This window comes from Channa argus, chromosome 12 (genome assembly GCF_033026475.1).
Source record: "Channa argus isolate prfri chromosome 12, Channa argus male v1.0, whole genome shotgun sequence".
NCBI lineage: Eukaryota > Metazoa > Chordata > Actinopteri > Anabantiformes > Channidae > Channa > Channa argus.
Window position 1 is genome coordinate 16406562 of NC_090208.1, and position 19421 is coordinate 16425982.

The window sequence follows — 19421 nt, forward strand, 5'->3', positions numbered from 1 at the left end:
TTTTGATGTGTCGTACATGATTCATTTAAACATTGTGTTTTGGTGAAAATATTGTGCCCATTACATCACCTCCGTACATGTGAGACTTAAAAACATGCATTTTACTACAAGGAACTATCCAAAATAACTTGCCTATATTTAACACCACTCCACCTGATGACTAACTAAATCATTTAAGAACTATCTTTAAAACGTCCTCAAAGCAGCACTGGTTAGAGGTAGTTTTCCTCTAAAAGCTGTGCGCAGTTTGCTCATCTTCGTTCACTTCGGTAACAATACAGGGGCGGTGCTTTACAGGGTGATATTAAAATTGAGTCGATGCAAGATGCTCAGTTGTTGTGTTATTTAAACGTTAGAGCAGAATTCAGTTGAGAGTAACAAACTAATCTGCTTAAAGCGGAAGTTGAACATGCTAAGACTTATACTGACATATGTCCCTTTTAAAGATATTTTGTAATAGACTACATGAATCAACATGTACTATGACATATGTTTGATGCCGGATTGTCCAAGAGACACATTGAATGAAAAACAGATTAAAATAACATCCATTTATCACTGACTTCTGTGGAAAAGTCCGCGGAGTACGGCGCGTTGTGTTAGCACCATGACAGTAAACGCCGGGCTCGTCATACTAGTAGTCGGATGGCAGCACTTTCACTTTAAGACTATACTTTCAGGGATCATTTCTATAGTTTGTGACTTGAGGAATGTGTTTCTAAAGTGTGTGGTCTCGCTATCCACGATGATGAGGTGGTGATACTCTTTCCTGAGCGCGAAGCGGGTAGAGAGAAGTGAAATTTCACATGCTCTCTACTTTTGATGACCGTTCGCCGTCTTTCAGCAGACAGTGAGGGAAAGAGTATGATCAGAGTGGTAGTGTAACCCAGTGGAAAGTAAAGATTGTAGTTATTCTACTGCGCCATAACAACTGTCTCGACGAATTACTGGACACTAAACCATCAACAGCCCATTTCCATCACCAGCTGAGCAGTGCCGGTCCAAGCTTGGTAGAAATAGGGGAGGGTTGCGTCTCGAAGGGCATCCGGCGTAAAAACTGTGCGAAATCAATATGCGGAAAATGATGCGCTGAACTCACGTAAAGTACAACGCACCCCTAAGTATTTTGTGTCCCTCATCTCGAGTTCCAACTTTTTATTTAAGGATAAAAAAACACAACTAAAGCAGATTTTCATCATTATTATTAATATTATTTATTTGTAATTGTTCTTTGATTTCCTATCTAACTAAGTTTAATCTGACTGCTACTTAGCTCTTTCAGCTCTTGTCTTGTGCTATTTGCAGCGACAGCCATGTCAAGTTATTCACAGATGTGGATATCCTTTTGAAACATGTCAAATATGGACAAAATTCAGATGTTATGTTCAAACACTTTAAATTAATTTGTTATTTTTGCTCTAAAGCATACAGAACCAATCTAAAAATAGTAGTACTTCTAAGCCATGGTACACAAAGTGTTAAAAACAACAGATGTGCAAACGAATTAAACCATACAAAAGAAAGTGAATAATTGTAACTGTATGCCCCCCACATTTTTAATGCACCCCAAACCAAATAGGCTAGATCCGGCCCTATAAAGAATACTACACGGTTTTTATGAAAGTACTAATGTAGGCTTTTCTGCTGGGATTTTTTTGTTGGTTGCCCAAAGAAGGCGGGTTTTTACTCCACCTGCCAAGAAAACCGCTGGGACAAATTCCGCTTCGCTGGCCTGGAGAAACACTCAAAGCTTTATTAAAAAAAAAAAATAGCCCTTTTCTTCCTTTGAATAGTCTTGTAGTGGTGGTGTTGAACCACTCACGACTCCCTGTCAGTGATTGACGTGAGAAATTAGAGGCGGGTTTGTTCTGATCTCGGAGGCGCAGTTCAGTCGTTGCGTGCGGTCAGAAACTTCATAAAAGGCCGAGGGGAGGGATTTCTTTTGGTTTGGTCGGTGGAAGAGACATATGCCATCTTTTATTTTATATCTTTTGGAATTTAAGAGTTCTGAATCGCAGCTGTATAAACTGGACGTATTCCCGAAAACATGAAACACAAATAATGTTTAACATTTCTATAGATGGATGTTCATTTTCTAAAAATTTGGAGGACTTCGACTCTATTCGCAGTGTTCTTCTGTACAGGTCAGTAACGACTATCAAATTTTGGCCCAGCATTCAAACAGATTTAGTATTTTCTTTCTTTCTTTCTTTATGTCTTTTTAAGAAATTTGAGGTTTGGTTCTTTTGTTTTTGCCTGAGGCATTTTGCCAGACGTTTGCTGAATACCGGAGGAGATTTAAAAACCTCGTGCAAATCTGCAAGGAGGCGGAAATTCAGACGATAAATAAAGAGTGAAAATGTGCATGTATATGCAGCAGCCCGATAAAGTTTGTTTATTATAGCATCAATCCCAGCTTTCATCAGCCTTCCATCATTTTTGTAGTTTACCTCAGTTGGTTTAAATTTAATTCAGGTTTTATGTAAATATAATGAAATCGTGTTTGAAAATGTGTTTACTGTATTATTAATTTGGAATGAAAGCATGTTACGTGGTCTTTCTCGCCACTTGACCTCAGCTTTTTAAGCTTCTGCGTTGTCAGGGGCAACTAAGCTCTCCGCCAATCAGAGGGGACGAATGTGCATCACGTGACTATACCGAATGACTCGCCATTGCTTGCAACATGGCGAGAAAATATCACCGTCCTTAACACTAAAACGTTCGGCGTTTGAAGACGTATTTCGAGATTTTGTTGGTAATGAAATGCTACGTAATAAAATGGCCTTCGCAAACGCCCGCCAGTCTGCCGAAAAACTTGTTAGTGAGAGTCAGACAGAAGAAGCTACTAACAAGCGCGGCAGCGGTAGTGACTGTGGATCCACATCATCGACTTGCAGAAGCTCCGACTGCTCTGAGTAAGATCACTCGACTTTAAACATACGTAAACTTTACTATAGAGGGAGTGTCACTCCATCCAAACACTTTCCATCTCTGTCCACCTTTGTACTTCACATCGCTTAGGGGTGTTTTCACGTGGGGAGGTCAACCTTTATAAATAATGATGTGTCGTGCTGTTTTATGAAATGTATGGATGTTACGCCAAAGCCGCCTTCCGCAGGAAAGCGTTTTAAAAGGAGAGAGACCTAAAGAAAAGGATCAAAGGTTTATTCCTACACTGTTAGTTAAGCACGTCATTGCGTTTGTACATATGATAGCGTCTACTTGTTTTGGCTTCTACTTTACAGTAGACACGTGGACAGCAAATCATGCTGTGTCCTGTAAACAGGAAAACAGAATCTTCAAGCAGGGGTCTTCCTAATTCAGGAGAACGTAATTCATGCAAATTAACTAATTAAGTTTTAGCTGATCTGCAGAGAAACTAACCAGACAAAGAAACACTGAAATCTATATGTAACAACATTTCACCATTGAACATGTTATATTACACTTTAAATGATATGTGTCAGAATTTATTGGGATATTTATACTGTATCAGCAAATCTCATCTACTGCCCCCTCTGTTACCTGTTTCCCACCACTCTGCTTTTGTCACTTGTTATTTTTAGTGCTCTGTTTGTTTGATTTTTCTCAGTGACTTGGAACCAGAATGGCTGGATGACATACAGAAGAATGGCGAGCTTTTTTATCTGGAGCTGAGTGAAGGTGAAGAGGAGGCCGCCTTAGCCCAGGCCAAAGCCGTTCAAGGTGTGTCGACTAATCATGTACGCTTTAGTGAAAATGAGGCAGAGATCATCACGGAGCAAAACAGGAAGCAGCGATGTGGTTCACGGATGAAAGGCGAGCCTGCACTGAAGAGGTTAGCGAGGATTCTGAGGAGAAAACGCCGGCCATCTCAGCGCAGAGGAGGAGGAAAGGATGGGGGTAAAGACAGCTTGACTTTACCACGACCTGCATCCATTCTGAAGAACCAGCCAGGTCAAAGGCAGGGCGCTATGGTTCAGCGGCAGCAGCTGAAAGAAGTGTGTATCTACCTCAACCCCAAACGTCTTGTAGGTTCATCAACACCTGTCTCTGACAGCGGAGGCCTGTTGGAGGCTCTGCTTGGTGTGGTGCATCGCCCTTCTTGGAGTAGAGGGCAGAGAGACCCCGCATTTGTCCAACAGGCAGAAAGACTGACTGTTCATGGATTAATATCAAACAGCCCGGCAATCAAATGTGGCCAAATCCTAATCGGTAAGACTACAATTCCAACTGAGCAAATGCCTGTATTACATGCATTGCAAGCATTAGTGCTCCTAACAAAAGACAATCTATTCCTTCCAGACTTCAGGTGAGGTTATTTATCTTTAACTGTTCCTGACTAGGCAATGGCACTGTCAGTCAGAGGGTATGCACATCTGTAAGGCTAGTCTTTAGAGGAAATTTCTATTTGAATACAAAATTGTAGATTATGGCTTTTTTTTTTTTGTAGAGGGCATTCACTCCACTTTATCCCCACAACAGGAATGATTGTGTTAGGTTTAGGGTTAATTCTATGTCTTTATACATTGAAACTGCATGTTTGGGGAGGCAAACCTAACCACAACAGCTTACATTAAGCTTGTTCAAATGTTTTTAATTCTCAGATGTAACAAAAAGGGTCAAGGTCAAAAAATAAAGTTGTAGTAAAATAAAAATTAGTTCAAAGGCTTAAATCCCCCTTGATAAATACATAAAATGACTTTTATGTCTGATGAAAAAATGTGCGAAATCGCTAATTGTGCATTAAATATTATGCTGATGAAAAACATCCTTTCTTTTACTCTTTTTGCAATTTCAAATTAAGGAGGTTCTAACTTTTGCACATGACTGTACAAAGTTTTACAAACTTTGGTCACAGTTTCATTTTCAGATCTCTTTTGTAAAACCACAAAATTCTTGTGGGTGGGACTTTTAACAGCTAACTCTAAGCTACTCTAATGCCCAGCTCTAGCAGCAATTATATTCAGCCCTACAAGTGCAAGTTTTAGCACAGTTTCAAGAGTTAATAAAAAAACTTGTCCTTCCTTTTGTTGCAGGAAGGGTAATCGCTTTTCTTTTTTTTTTTTTTTTAATCTAGGCATATCTAAAGTGATTTTCTTCCATCTGGACTAATCATCAGGCAGTTTTGCTTGCAGACACAGGAATGCCAGTTGTGCTTTACCACAAATGACTACTCACATGAGTAACTGTTTAGAGAAGCTTTAATGCAGCACAGCTACATGCTTAAACAATTAGAATGGTTAAATACCTGAAATAGCTCTGTTACTGGCATGGTGGTGTGGTTCCCTGCACACAAGCAGGTGAAGCTTTTTAGTGCTTCTCTATAGGCCGGTCCACACAAAAGCACATCACTGACAAAATCAATCAAATGATCTTAAGTATTATTCTTAACGACTATATAAGCTGTCAGATGTGACTGCTGAAATGCAAATTAGGCTCATTCATATTCTACCTCTCAAACATTTTATTATAGTATTTGTTATAGTAGAAAGATTTAAAAAAGCATTTGTTATTGTTTTATTGTCGGGTGAGATATATGTAGCACTTATAATATATATTTTTATGGAGTTTAACAGAGTTTTAAGACAAATATATACTACTAGTGTTATTTATTAGCATTACTTATGTTATATTTACTATTTAATTAAGGTCTGCTGTGGGTAATTTCATATTTTATTCGTTTTATGTTCAGGTGATGTGCTTGTAGCTGTGGATGATGTGGACGTGACCTCAGAAAACATTGAGAGGGTTCTTTCGTGCATCCCAGGTCCAACACAGGTTAGCGTTTTTGAATCTGCTTAAAAACATAGAAATTGTTATGTGGACACTGCATTTGCAATAGTTTCTTGATTCAAATTTCAAGCATAATTATGAACTGCTATATATGAAAATACATTGTAAATGCATTCTAGGGCTTTAAGTTTTTTAGGCATATTAATTAATTTCAGAAGCCCAATTTCTGAATATAACGTCAAACATGTAACAGCTTAAGTTAGTTTATTTATATAGCACAAGAGTGATCAGTGGGTAGAGCATCGTGTTAGGATGCAGAAAGCCGCAGGATCGAATCCCATCCCAACAAGTGTGGCCCTGCCCAGCCAATAAGGGCTATCTGGGTGCAAGTCCTGAGCCCGGATAAAATGGTAGGCTTACGGCAGGAAGGGCATAAGGAGTAAACATGCCAAATCAACACATTCCGCAAGGGACAAGCCGAAAGACGTTGATCTTTGGATGTATGAAAATACATTGTATCTTAGCTAATACTGGCAGCCTTGCTCTATCTGTCTATCTGCAATGTGATTGTTTTGTGTTATCCGTTTCCATATTGGATTAGCCTGCCAAATCTGTAAGGTAGTGTTTAGGCCATCAAAGTCTTGTCACGAACTTGGACGGAAAATATAGATGTTAAATTGTTCTTAAATGCTCTGGTTCTTCTAAGCTGCTAGAAAGTGTATAGAAACCAGAAGTCAGCGTCGTTTAACATTAGAAAACCTTCAATTACTGAGAAATTATCCTTTGATCAGCAGTTAAAAAATCCATAGTCTGCACCTCAATCGTGCATTTCCACCAGAAAGCTGACCATCAAAAAGAAGGAATTTGCAAATGACAGAGTGTATACAGGGTTGATGGCTAACATGGCGGATAGACATGACTGTGGTGTGACTGTTTTTCTGCGCCACAGGAAGCTGTTGTGGGATTCAAAACTTAGCTGATTAGAAGATGTATTCAGAAACCAAATTACATTGTTGAAAAAGAGCAAGGCAGATTTTTGGGGGAAAAATAGAAGGTTCCCATGACTTGAAATAGAGTCATATTGCTGACAGAATGATTGTTGTTTTGTAAATGAGCATGTGCTTATGTGTGTGCTGGAGGCTATTGTTTCTGTGTGGAAGCCCTCAGAGATGAAACATAAACAGAACTTACTATGTTTGGAGAAAGAAATATTAGTATTAATACAAATCCACCAGTATCTTTACTAACCCTGCATGAACTGGTTACTTTTTTGCATGTGTGTGTCCATCCACAAACGAGTGCAACATGACTGACATCAACACGCTGGAATCCCAGTGAGAGCACACTTCAGTCTAACCACATCCTTATTATTTTTGATGAGAGAAAGTCATGCAGTTTACCCATGTAGCCTCTTTACTAAGTGCTATACCCAATTTATGATGTACTTGTTGTCTGAATTCGATTCCTTTAGCCTTATCTAATCAAACTTATTTCTTGTATCTTTTATGTATAATAAAGAACTGAGGATAAAGTAGCCTTAAACCAAATTTTCAAACCTGTGGAAGCCAATCTGAGTCACCAGTTGAAAGGTACATCTCATGGTGTTCCACTATTCGGCTCTTCTTTAATAATACCCCTAAAATTGGCTAAAATGGCTAGAAGCCCAGATGTAGGCGCCTGCTGGAGAGGCGGGTGGCCTGTGGTTAGTACTGACAGGCCTTGGAGAGCTCTGCAAGTGATTGTTGGACAAAAAAAAATACAGTTTCAACATTTTTTGCTAAGGAATATTTTTTTTTTTCCTCAGATGTCTTTAGGTAGGCACCATATGGTCTAGGATTGAGAAAAATACAGACCTTAAATTATTGAAAGTTAATAACCACAACATCCCATTTATTTCGTACTGACACGATTTATTGGCTTATTTTCTGACCGTAAGAATGCCAGAGTAAAGACCTGGACTCCCCTTTGTGTTATTCACTCCAAAAACTGTGAGTAAAACAATGTAAGTGGTCATGGAGCGTTAAATGTCACATTTCACATTCTGGGTTTCATTCAGACACCAAAATGTAGTTGGGGTGTGTTCAGTGGAGATGGTGTGGTTAAAACACATAACTGCATCTGCGGTGGCTTGAGGTCAAATCCCAGCAGACGCTCCACAGTTTTGCCTGACTTTGAGCCTTTCTGCTAAAGATTTCAATTAGAGAAAATGTGTGAGGCTCCTACTGTGTTTCTGTTTACTGTATTTTTACTTTAGGATAGTTCCCTTGCGTCTGAGTTACACAGACTATAAGTAAAACACATTTTCACTCTTAACTCCTTTATGATTATTTTCTACTTTTTTGTTGCGAAACTGTGAAGTTTAGTTTTCTGTCTTTGGTGTTTTAGCAGTGGCTGGTTTTTAGTCCACAAAAAAAAAAAAAATATATATATATAGGTTATGAAGAAACACTGAATTCCTATTTCAGGAATAACATTTTCAGTGTTTACACTATTTATTTGGTTAAACATCCTCTCCATGCTCCTTGGACACTCTGCAGCTGCTCTACTTGTTTGGAAGTGGATTGTAATTTTCAGCAACATAAATGTATGGATTACCTAACCATAAACTTGGTAGCATATACCACTGAAAGAGCCTGTTCTTTTAGCAGTTGCTGTGCTGCCCATGTCACACAGATTGAAAATATCCATTAAATGAAAGTTGAAAAAACCCTTGACTAGTGATTTTATCCAGAGATCTTAAACACACTCTGCTAACTCTAGGTTCTCTCTCACATCTGGAGTCTGATTTTCTTGAATTAACATAAGCCTAACACAGCTTCTCTGGGTCCGACAGGTTTTACCCTAGAGTTAACACAATGTGTGAGCAGTTACGCCACTATGGCTTGTCTGTGGTGAAGTCTGTCTTTGTTAGAAGTTTGTTCAGTGCAATTGTCTTTTGACCAATTATGTGAACATTTTACCCAATGGATACATTATACTCAGTTTATGTGGGACAGAGAATTAATTTATATGACATCATATACTTTTGGGTATATTTCTGACATATGTATACAGTTTGTCCATGAAAGTCATCCAGGTTGTTTGACTGAGTTTTGATCAAGTGAAAACCGATGTTCTTCAATAAAACAAACTTTTTCTAAACTTATGTATAGTATCTTAATCTGTGAGGTTCACACTCAGGCTCTACTAAAGTAGAAGCAGTCTCATGCTTTTTGACTATACATGACTTAAATGCAAGTCTGATAGATTGTTTTAACAGAGACATCACAAAGATGCAGTTTTTCATCCATCTGTGCGTCAACTGTGTGTTTCCATGTGCGTGCTTGTTGGATTTCCCCAAAGCTCGGTCTCTGATTCCAATGTGATTTGCTATGAATGACAATTTAAAATGGAGCACTGGCGTATGGAAAGAAAAAAATTATTTCACCGTAAATGAAAGAAGATAGGCGGTCTGTTGTCTTACCACTTTTTCTTGGGCTTGCAGTGGTCTGGTTTTAATTTAGCCAGACAAACACACACACACACAGATTCCTGCTATTGGTTATGCTGCGGTCAGATCTGTATGTCTGTGTCACTTTCTCTCTGGCAGTCACCATTCAGTTCTGGTTTTCACTTTACTGCCTTTTCTTTGAGTGAATATGTAATGATTGAACTTTTTCTCCCCTTTGGAAAGGTGTTACAAATGGACACTTCTGCTTTGCTTAAGCCCGTGCCAAGTATAATTCTGTGGAGTCATAGTAACTTGCAGAATATTTAGAAATGAGTGAAAACTCTGACAGGGACTGGAAGGTGGACTAATGCAATTATGTAACAGTAACTATTTTTTCCCCCAACTTTCTGTCCACCTTTATAAATGATTCTCCTTCCCAGTTTCTTCTCTCCTCCTTGCCGATCTCTTGTTCCATTACTGGATTTTAAAACCACCTCTTCACCATTAAGTCTCTTATTTTCCGTTTCTCCTCTGGCCGGCTCTTTTAGGTGAGACTGACCTTGGAGACAGTGGCTGTGGTGGAGAGCAGCAGTTCCACCAACACTTCATCTGCCTATAAGACAAAGAACTCTCCTTCAGTCAGCCAGCTGGTACGTCTGCTGTGGGGAGAGGACACAGCAGAACTCCAGATGTCCATAGGACACTTCCCACATATTGTCATGTATTTGTCACTTAAACTGGACTCTGCATCACCGCAGGAGGAGGTCAGTAAAAACTGTATCAGACATTTATTTTTCACATTTGAAAAGGGCAAGCCCATTTCTTGGCAGTAGGTGCCAAGAGAGAGTGGACAAACTAAACCTACAAATTGCCTATGAATCTAACATAACTAAAAATGATTTTATAAACAGAACATGGAGGCTGTTGGTATATCCAAACCCTGGATGGCCACTTGTTTTTCCATCCGTATGAAAAGAAAATGGGCCAAGATCAGAAACCTGATCTTGACTTTGTAGTCAGTAACATCCTTGACTTGGAAAAGCTTTATAAAACAGCATTTCAAATGCTAAGCTTTACTGAACCGAACACTTTAAATTTCTATAGGTTTATCCTGGTAATTACATGTTAAGAATGACCTTAGATGTGTAGGAAATCTCAAGTCCAGGACTGGAAAGCTTTTTCCGATGTGAGTTAGACTTTTTAGAAATCTACTGCTCTGGACGCCTTCCAACGCTGCGGGTGCTGCTAACAGGAAACAGAATGAAAGGGGAATGAAATAAGAGACGCTGAGATGTCCTGAGCACAACTCCTGTCAATAGATGATATGTCATTTTAATGCTGTGAATTAGATTGTCTCTAGGGTGAATCCACACATGTGCATTGTTGCTATAGTGAAGCTGTCTGTAAACAGAATAATATATTTCCCGTGATAAATTACATTTGTGCACAGATCCTTGTTTTATATCGCACATGGTGTGACCAGCACCTTCTACACTGTTATCACATTTTTCTCTTTGGACTTCCATTGGCAGGTTTATGTTTTCTTTATGGTTGTACTTCATGGTCCTGCAGCTCCTTTGTGTGTATCTGTAAGGCACGTTGGTTGTTATCTTGACCGAAACAGCAGTAGAGGTGGAGAATACGTGTTGCCTGGAGCCACATCAGCCAGTGGGCGATTTTCTAAATGACAGTGCTGTGAAAGACTTGCTAAAACCCTGACTTTGATTTTTAGTCCTTTTGATTTGAGGGTGGCAGGAATTGGAGACTTTGAGTGGTGTTTTGTTGTTTTTTTTTATTTTTTTATTTTTTTAGTTGTAACGGTGTGATGATTTGGTAATATGTGTTTTTGTCTGTATGTACAGACAAGATGAAGCTGAAAGGTTTCGCTGTGATGGTTGGTTTTCAGCAGCACTCACAGACTCCTTGTGCTTGGGTTTTGACCCCAAGGTGAATATCTTCCATTGGCAGTTAAGGTCTTTGTTCTCGTTGCCAAGGCTATGAGGGGCCATTCATTCAAGGTTTTATTCCCTCTGATCCCCCTCAGCAGCTCTGTTCTTATCCTTCTTGTATGCTTTAAAGTTGTCAGCATGCTGAGAGGAATACTAATATCACAACAATGTACTGAATCTGCCCAGAGCTATTTTCTTTTCTTCTCTGGAGTTTGTGCAGATTTATTTTCCTGCAACATTTGTTCCTGCATATTTTCAGATCACAGAAATAAGAAAATCAAAGGATAAGTACCATGATTTGAAGCAAAGTGTGCAGTCACTTCCTAAACCATAGATGAGAAGTTCTCTGAGCTTTAGTTGAAGTTTCTTTTGCTCTGGAAAGGTAAACATATTTCAGTGACATTCATCCTTAAAGTGATACTTTTGTTTATTTCTAAATGAAGATGAGATTTACAACGCAGCTAAAAACTACCAAAGATTGTTGAAGTGACAGAACAATCATTCAGTCGTCCCTTTATTCATTCTCCTTTGCTGTCCATGATTTAGAGGAGACGTAAATGTTGGTGACTGCACTATCCAACAGCAGATCTTTCACATTTTATGTGACATTTTTCTGTTGACAGGCTTACCAAAAACTTTTCCTTTTACCGCACATATAATTTTCAGGACACAAATCAACAGTTATACCAGAAATTACTCTGTGTTTATGTGTATGTGTGTCTGCAGGAGGAGATTTTGTACCAGTATCCAGTGTCTGAAGCATCCTGTCAGCTGAAAGGAGTCAGGGGAATCTTTCTCACTCTGTGTGATATGCTGGAAAATGTCACAGGAGGGAGGATCATCAGGTAGGGGAAGGCAGAGTGGAATAAATAATTTTCTAGATATTTTCTTCTTCAATATAAAATAAAAGTTATGTTTTTTTGCTTTTGAAAAAAAAAAACTTGAAAAACTCTTTCCATGTAGCACACGGAAAGGTGCAATGTAAAGCCAAATCAGTCTTTATTTACAATGGCATGTTATGAGTTCTGAATTTTTTTTGCAGCTTCCCCAAATTGCTAGCAGGTCTTCCAGTGGAGTGTTGGATGTTTTGAATATCACTGTACAGTAGCATCAACATTTGAGCTTGAAACAACAGTGAGCTTGTAGAAAGAAATGTCTTTTGGGGCTGCTGTTAAAAGTGGATGTTAAAGATGTTGAATTTAGATTCTGTTCGGGTTCACTTTGACCTCCTTCATGTTCTCTTAGACATTCGTTCCTCAACCTTGACCTTCTGTTGTTTTTTCTGTCCCTCAGTTCGTCTCTCTTGCTCAGGAAACACCTAGTACATGTGGGCTACTGGAAGGAAAACAACAACCTGCTGGTCATTGGTATTCCTTCTGAGAGGTAGAGTAAGGAAGCACCAAACAAACGCACACTGCGTGCAGATTATTACACTGTGAGATAACTCCACTATGTTCCATCTGAACGGCAGCATTTGCCATTCGAGAAATTGATAACAAAGAGATCAAATATAGACACTCACTCTACCAATATTTATCACACAGCAAGAGTTTATTCCATATTGTGGGTGTGAAGGACCAATAACATTAATGCCTAAAGACAGATAGATTGATTGTGGTACACCCAGGTGTAAGAAAAATATCTTAAATGTTTTTCACTGCCATCAGTCGAAATATTTGATAAGCAGTAGATCAGTGTTTGACATTTTTCTTTTCCCTCTAGGGTTCCACTGCTGAGTCTGCAGACGGTGGTAGCAGACTTAGTCCGCACTCTAAAAGTGATGTACGGCTCTTTAGACAGGTTGGCCCCAGCTGTCATTTTTCCTGCTTAACACAAAACTTATTTTATGTGTTTATGTGCTTAACTAGTTCAAAGCAAAAAGACATTTTTTAGCAGTTTTTATCAAAGTGCTCATTGCTCCATTATTGTCTTGTTTTTAAACACTCAAAGGTTCTATAACAATATTACTTTATTTATATAAATTACTTAAATGCGTTATCACAGCACTCACCTTTCAGCGTTATTTTTTCCTCTCTAGTGCTTTCTGTAAGGCCGACCATGCTCCCAGGTTGGACCATTTCTTCTGCCTGTTCTTCCAGCAGCTCATTCAGCCATCTCGCCTGATGGATGGTTCATCGGCCCAACCACCCGACATCTCAGGGGCCGTTTTCCTCGATGGGCTGCCGGCGGTCCAATGGCTTACACTGCCTCCAGAAATCAAGGTGTGTGTGTGTGTGCGTGTAGTCTGGAAAAAAGTTTTGTTTAATTTTAAGTTGCCTTAGTTTTGTCATTGAGCAGTAGGTAAAAAGTGAAATTCCAGTTTTGGTTCCATCTAGTGTTATGTTTTGTAAATGACACAGTGTATTAAAATTGGATGAAATTATAACACTGTCCATGAAGACATTGAATTATTGCAGTAGCAGAAAAGGCAGATAATACTATAAAATTTGCACATAAAAGGAAGCAAATGTATATTATCTCATTGAATGTGGTTAAGCTAAAATCTGATTATTTTTCTTTTTCTTATTGACTTCGCAGATGGAAGTGGATACAGTTCTTTCTGATTTTGAATCTTCTGATTTTGGAGAAATGGTGAGAAACAATGTTATCTGTTACAAACTTTCCATCTACAAAACTTCTGGGTTTTCCCGTACTACTGTAATGAAAATACACCTATATTTAAACCTTCAACTTCACTTGTTTAGGTTTGCCTTTGTTCAGCATTTGTTTCGCTTTTACTATCCTTGGTTTAGGCTTTACTGTTCTATTTTCTATTTTACTGTATAGCTTTTCTCGTTGTTTTATTGTAAAGCACTTTGCATTTTCTGGTCTGAAAAGTGCTATAGAAATAAACTAACTTATTTAATTAAGCCAGCTATTAGATGTTTGAAGTTATTTTCAAAGATTCAAAAAAATTCCTTAATAAGGCTAAAAAAACTTAATAAAGCCCTGGAATGTATTTACAATATGCGTTTCATTAGACATTAAATATCACCCGTGGTCATTGTTGTGGTATAACTAAGTTGGTGTAAAAAATTGTTAGCTGAGATGCAGACATCTGTCTTGTGGCTTCAGCAGTGGAGAGGAGAAGGTTACTATGTTTTTAGATTCATGTTCATGTTAATGGGAGGGTAAAGTTATTGGACTCTGGCTTTTCCTTTACATGTGCAGATACTACAGATGAACTATTGATGCTGAAAGCAGTAAAGTATAGTAGTTATATTATTATGCCTTGAATCATAATGCAGAGCTTTGTTAGAGAGAACAGTTGCACGGCTGTAACATGTCAGACTTAGGCAGTTCGTATGGGAAAGGTCCAATGGGAAAATCAGTGCAACAGATTCGATATATATTTCAATATATATTACACAACCTTCTTGCTTGTCAGAACTTGGCACCTACATTATCCACAATGTATTTCTGGTTCCTATAAGTGGTTTCTGTATCAAATGGTCTGCACTTATATAGCGCTTTTTTACCTATTGGCACTCAAAGCGCTTTACACTGCTTCTTATTTACCCATTCACTCTCACAATCACACGCACACTCACACACCAATGGGGGAACTGCTATGCATCTAGCCAGCGCTCAACGGGAGCAACTAAGTTGGTACCAACTGTGTAGCAATAATGTGTCTTTGTTGGCTTTTTCGTATTGATTATATTTCTTTTTTTTTTAACAGTCTGAGGATTTTTTTGGACTGAGGCGTCTTTATGTAATTCTTGGCTCCTGTTTATTCTACAAGGTATAACACACACACACACACACACACACACACGCTTCAGTGGTAGTGGCCTTAAGATATTTTTATCCTTCCCTATCCATCAATGACTATGTACAGAAGATAAGAGGAGGAGTCTTATCATCTGGACAAATTATCAGTCAAAATATTAACTAAGGGAAACAGTGAGGAGATTAAATTAAAGTTTGTCATAACACATGTACAAGTACAAGGCAATAAAATGCTGATGATGAGCAGCAGCACATCAATACTTGACTTGAAGAGGAAACTATGATATGGAATATAATATGATATGTTGTAAAACAAGGTGGAACTTTTAGGAAGAGAGGCTCGTTTCACGAAATTAAACAAATCCTGTCCCCAATTCCCCAAATCTCAGTGGTTTTACTAAACCCTCTTCACTTTCTCTCCTCCCAGTCCTACCTGATTGCCAACCATCTGCCTAAAGAGGACCTTCTGGATGTGTGTCTGTACTGCCAGCACTACTGCCTGTTGCCACTGGCATCGGAGCAGCATGTGGGTCAGCTAGTCATCTGGAGAGAGGTGTTTCCACAGCAGAGAGCCAATGGCAGCTGCAGCACAGCTCCGGGCTACAGTCAGCTACAGGGACGACATTTCCTCCTCATAGTGGGGCTGGTAAGAAGGCCAATCATTAACTGGTGGTTGTTTGAGTTCACACTTTTTAAAGTTTCTTTTTTTTGGTTTGTTTGGAGAGTATCAATGCTTAAATCACATCTGATTTATGATAGAGATGGAAAAGATTCACGCTGTTTTGTCATTGAGATCTAGGTAAAACTGACAGGAACAATAATTCAAGTGTGACAAAGATCACATTTAGATCACATCCAGAGAGCAGAAAGAGCGTAGTTTTGTACTTTATTATATTCAGAGAAATGTTTTTCAAAAGTTATGCTAAACACTACTTTAACTATTACACCAACTACAGTTGGTTTTGTTTGCTAATATTGTGTTTAATCCCCACAACCTTCATGTCTTTACTGTAGTTCTGTGAGATATTTACTCCCTCACAGTCATTCATCCCTTTATCTTTGCTCCCATACCAATAAGATGAAACCATCCAATTCATCACTTCTTTTCAGTCTTTGTTTCTTTACCATCCACTTTATGTTGTCTTGTTGTGTCAGCATTACATCTGTATTTGTATCGTTATTTGTTCATCGTGCACTCACATTTTTCTTTCAACCCCTCTCAGAGGCACTTCATGCAGTGTGTGCTGTTAGAAGCAGGAGGCTGTGCATCACCATCTTTTGGATCTCCAGGACCTGATTGTGTTTATGTTGATCAGGTGAAACTATATTTAACTTATTTTGAAAGTCCTATGATTTACAAAGCAGGCACATTTCGTTCGGCTATGTCAAGAAAAACCATTACTACTACTACAACACTACTCTGTCATAGTGTGCTTACTTTTGCAAGCAAGAGAACCACAAATGAACTGGAACTTTTTTTACCTTCTGGTTTCAGGTGAAGGCCACCTTGCTGCAGTTGGAGGTGTTGGAGGCCGGTATTGAAGCGCGTCTGAATGCTCCACCGGCTCCCTGTCTGTCCTGTGCTGACTGGTTCCTCCCCGCTGCCACAGCCCGCGACCATCTAGACAGTCTAGCCTCTTCCTCACCAGTCTTGAGCAAGCTAGCCGGGGCAGTTAAAGGCTCCTCGTCGGGGTCCAAAGGCCGCAGCCTGTTCGGGGAAAAGTCCCGGAGGCCGAGCCCCCAGAGGACCTTGTCAGAAAGTGGGATTAAGGGACAGATGGATGCTGGCTCAGGGCCAACTTCATCAGTGACTAGAGGTTTTAGTCCACATTCCACACCAGAGTCGCCAAAAAAACTGGGGGGGCGACGGGACTCGCTGGGGTCCGATGATGGCAGTGGAAGCCTCTTTAAGGTACAGTTGTAGCATGTGTTAAGAACCTAATAGTTAGCACAGTTTAGTTTTTTGTCCTTTCCCCTTAGTTATTAAAAAAACCCAGAAAACTAATTTAAATAAAATGTTGTAAATGGTTACAGTAATTACATTTGGGGACATTCATATCAGAATTTTAAAGCAGTTTTGAGCATCTTCACTGTTTTTTTTAGCCTTTTAATCTATATCCTTATCAAATATCCTTTATCATTTTTGTGTAAACCAGGTATATTTTAAAAAATGATGTATATAGAAGATGATAAATTATTCATCTCTTGTTGCATACCTTGACATCAGATTCCCAGAATGAAGCACCCAAACCCATTCTACCTGGGTACCCTTAAGAAGACCCTGACTGAGAGGGAAACGGAGGAGATGTATAACAGTATGAAGTAAGTAATGTCATCATTTTCATTAATTCCAGTTTCATATTGTATAATTTGTGTTGGTCACAACATGAAAAAACTAAAACCAGCCTGTTCTATATTTGTGACAGACTGACTTCAGGTGCTGAGAACACCTTGTTCCACTATGTCCTGATGGAACCTGTTCAGGGAATCTTCATAGCTCCGACTCACAAAGAAGTGGCTCAGCTCAGTGGCTCAATTCACCCACAGCTCATCCGCAATTTTCACCACTGCTGCCTCTCCATACGGGCTGCGTTTCAACAGAGCCTGCCGGCCAGGGTGAGAGTTTTGTTACACAGTTAAAAATGAATATGTCTCAACCTCAGATCAAATTTCTCCCCACAGTCCATATTATCGATGTTAGGAAACAGCAAAGTAAGAAGAGAAGTCAAAGCTACTGAAAGTCACAAAATGATTTTAACAAGTCTGTGTGCTGGAAATCAGGTTTAGACAGACACAGGGTCAGAACTATAACTACATTTTGTTGATTTGCCATCATAGACTCTACACACTGAACCTTTCCAAAAAGACAAAATGCTTAAGCAGTAACAATTATAACACAGTACAGAACCATTCTCTACTTCACAGCCAGTGTGCATTTTTGTCTTGGCTGCCATTCACAATTTTATTTTCCATTTGCCTTTGTGAAAGGCTTTTTTCTGACACCTGGTATGAAAAACTTCTCTATGTCAATATCCTGCAGGCTCGTCGTGCAGCAGACAGACCTCAGGGTTGGGGACTTGGCCCCGTAAAAGAACATGGGGTTCTGTTCCAGTGTAAGCCTGAGAAGTGGACCGATCAGAGGAAACCTGCTCCCACGATGAATTACTGGGTCATCGGGTATGTCGACACCACTTTTGAAATTATTTCTAAAAGTTTCATCCACAAGCCTAAAATGTTTTGGGATAATTTAAAGAACTGGGATAATTTACTACCAAATTTATGATCCAACTGTACTTGAGAATATTAGTAGAATAGTGCAATAATAGCAGATCAAGATGACTCACAATAAGTGTTGCTTTATTTTGGGCCAGAAATAGTCCATTGTCATTTATTTCCACCTGTAACTGTTCTTTGCCAATACTGTTTTCTTCCATCCCTTTTTCTTTGCCTTTCAGACGGATGTTGCTAGAGCCAGTCCCTCAGGAGTTCTACGTGTGCTTCCATGACTCTGTGGCAGAAGTTCCCGTAGAGATGGCGTTCAGACTGTCCTTCGGTCTAGCCTTGTAGATCAGTGACAGTCATCAACATTTTAACTTCAATGTGTCTTGAACTATGTCATGAAGCCTCTTTCTTGTTCTCAGGAAAATAGTTAAAAACTGTAATGCTAATGATGCACCTGAGAGCAGATGTGGGGATTGTATGATCCAGTTTCCCAGTTTCTGTGGGACAGTCTAAAGGGGGCAACATGAAGTTTGATACTTCAACACGCCTCAGTTTTTCAGGTGATTTGCAGATAACGGCAGAATGTGTGGCTGATTAATACGTAGCTTCAAGTTCAAAGCAGGATGTTCTTCTGCCTTGTTCATTCAGAGATGAAAAGTCACAAAATCAGTAAATACCTCAAACACTTTGGTGTAAACCTCTAAGAGCGGATGAGACCTTCCAGTGTGAGCAATCATCCTCATAGCTTGTTGCCAGTAGGTTTACAAAGCTGGACCAATAAAAGTTATATCTGCTGCACATGACAGCAGATAAGGTATTATTGATACTTCTACAAAATGTGTACAGATTTGGAAAGGAATTCAATTTGTTAATTTAATTTTTTTTGTACAGTTTTGTATGGGAATCAGGTAATTTGTTAGAAATGAACAATGCAATTAAAAAATGAGTTTGAATTTAATTTGTTCAAAAAAAAAAAAACTTATTAATTGTTATTATTTTTTACATTATTGACAAAGTAAAACCTTTATGCTTGTGGAACCAACACTTTTTTGTGTGTGTTTTTTTTTGTCCTTTGGACTTATCCCGTTGAGTTCAGTGTCGTCACAGCGGATCATTGTCCGCATGTTGATTTGGCACAGTTTTTACGCCAGATGCCCTTCCTGACACAACCCTCCCCAATTTCTACCGGGCTTGGACCGGCACTGCACAGCTGGGGATGGGAATAGGCTGTTAGGGGTTCAGTGCCTTCCCCAGAGACACTTTGACATGTAGCCAGGACCGGGGATCAAACCACTGACCCTATTGACCCGTGGATGACTGCCTTACCAACTGAGCTACAGCCGCCCCGCTTTTGGTGCTAAGGCTACTCTGTC

The 19421-nt window shown here is 39.3% G+C and overlaps 1 protein-coding gene and 1 non-coding gene across 3 annotated transcripts; both read left to right on the forward strand.

The window, feature by feature from the left end:
• Positions 1 to 560: 560 nt before the first annotated feature.
• intu (inturned planar cell polarity protein) lies at positions 561 to 19363 on the forward strand. Of its 2 annotated transcripts, none has more exons than XM_067524192.1 (17): positions 561 to 2144; positions 3593 to 4194; positions 5675 to 5760; positions 9694 to 9909; positions 11821 to 11939; positions 12388 to 12477; positions 12817 to 12894; positions 13133 to 13316; positions 13633 to 13686; positions 14777 to 14839; positions 15254 to 15472; positions 16050 to 16142; positions 16322 to 16738; positions 17054 to 17148; positions 17253 to 17442; positions 17867 to 18003; positions 18282 to 19363. In XM_067524192.1, exons 1-17 carry the CDS (start codon positions 2062 to 2064, stop codon positions 18391 to 18393), a joined length of 2838 nt encoding a protein of 945 aa, XP_067380293.1. In that variant the 5' UTR covers positions 561 to 2061; the 3' UTR covers positions 18394 to 19363. The 2 variants fall into 2 exon arrangements, with proteins under 2 accessions (XP_067380293.1, XP_067380292.1); XM_067524191.1 differs by lacking the exon at positions 561 to 2144 and adding an exon at positions 2171 to 2915.
• LOC137138684 (small nucleolar RNA U3) lies at positions 665 to 878 on the forward strand. The gene has a single exon (XR_010916211.1). It is a non-coding gene; the product is annotated as a small nucleolar RNA U3 (small nucleolar RNA).
• Positions 19364 to 19421: the final 58 nt, after the last annotated feature.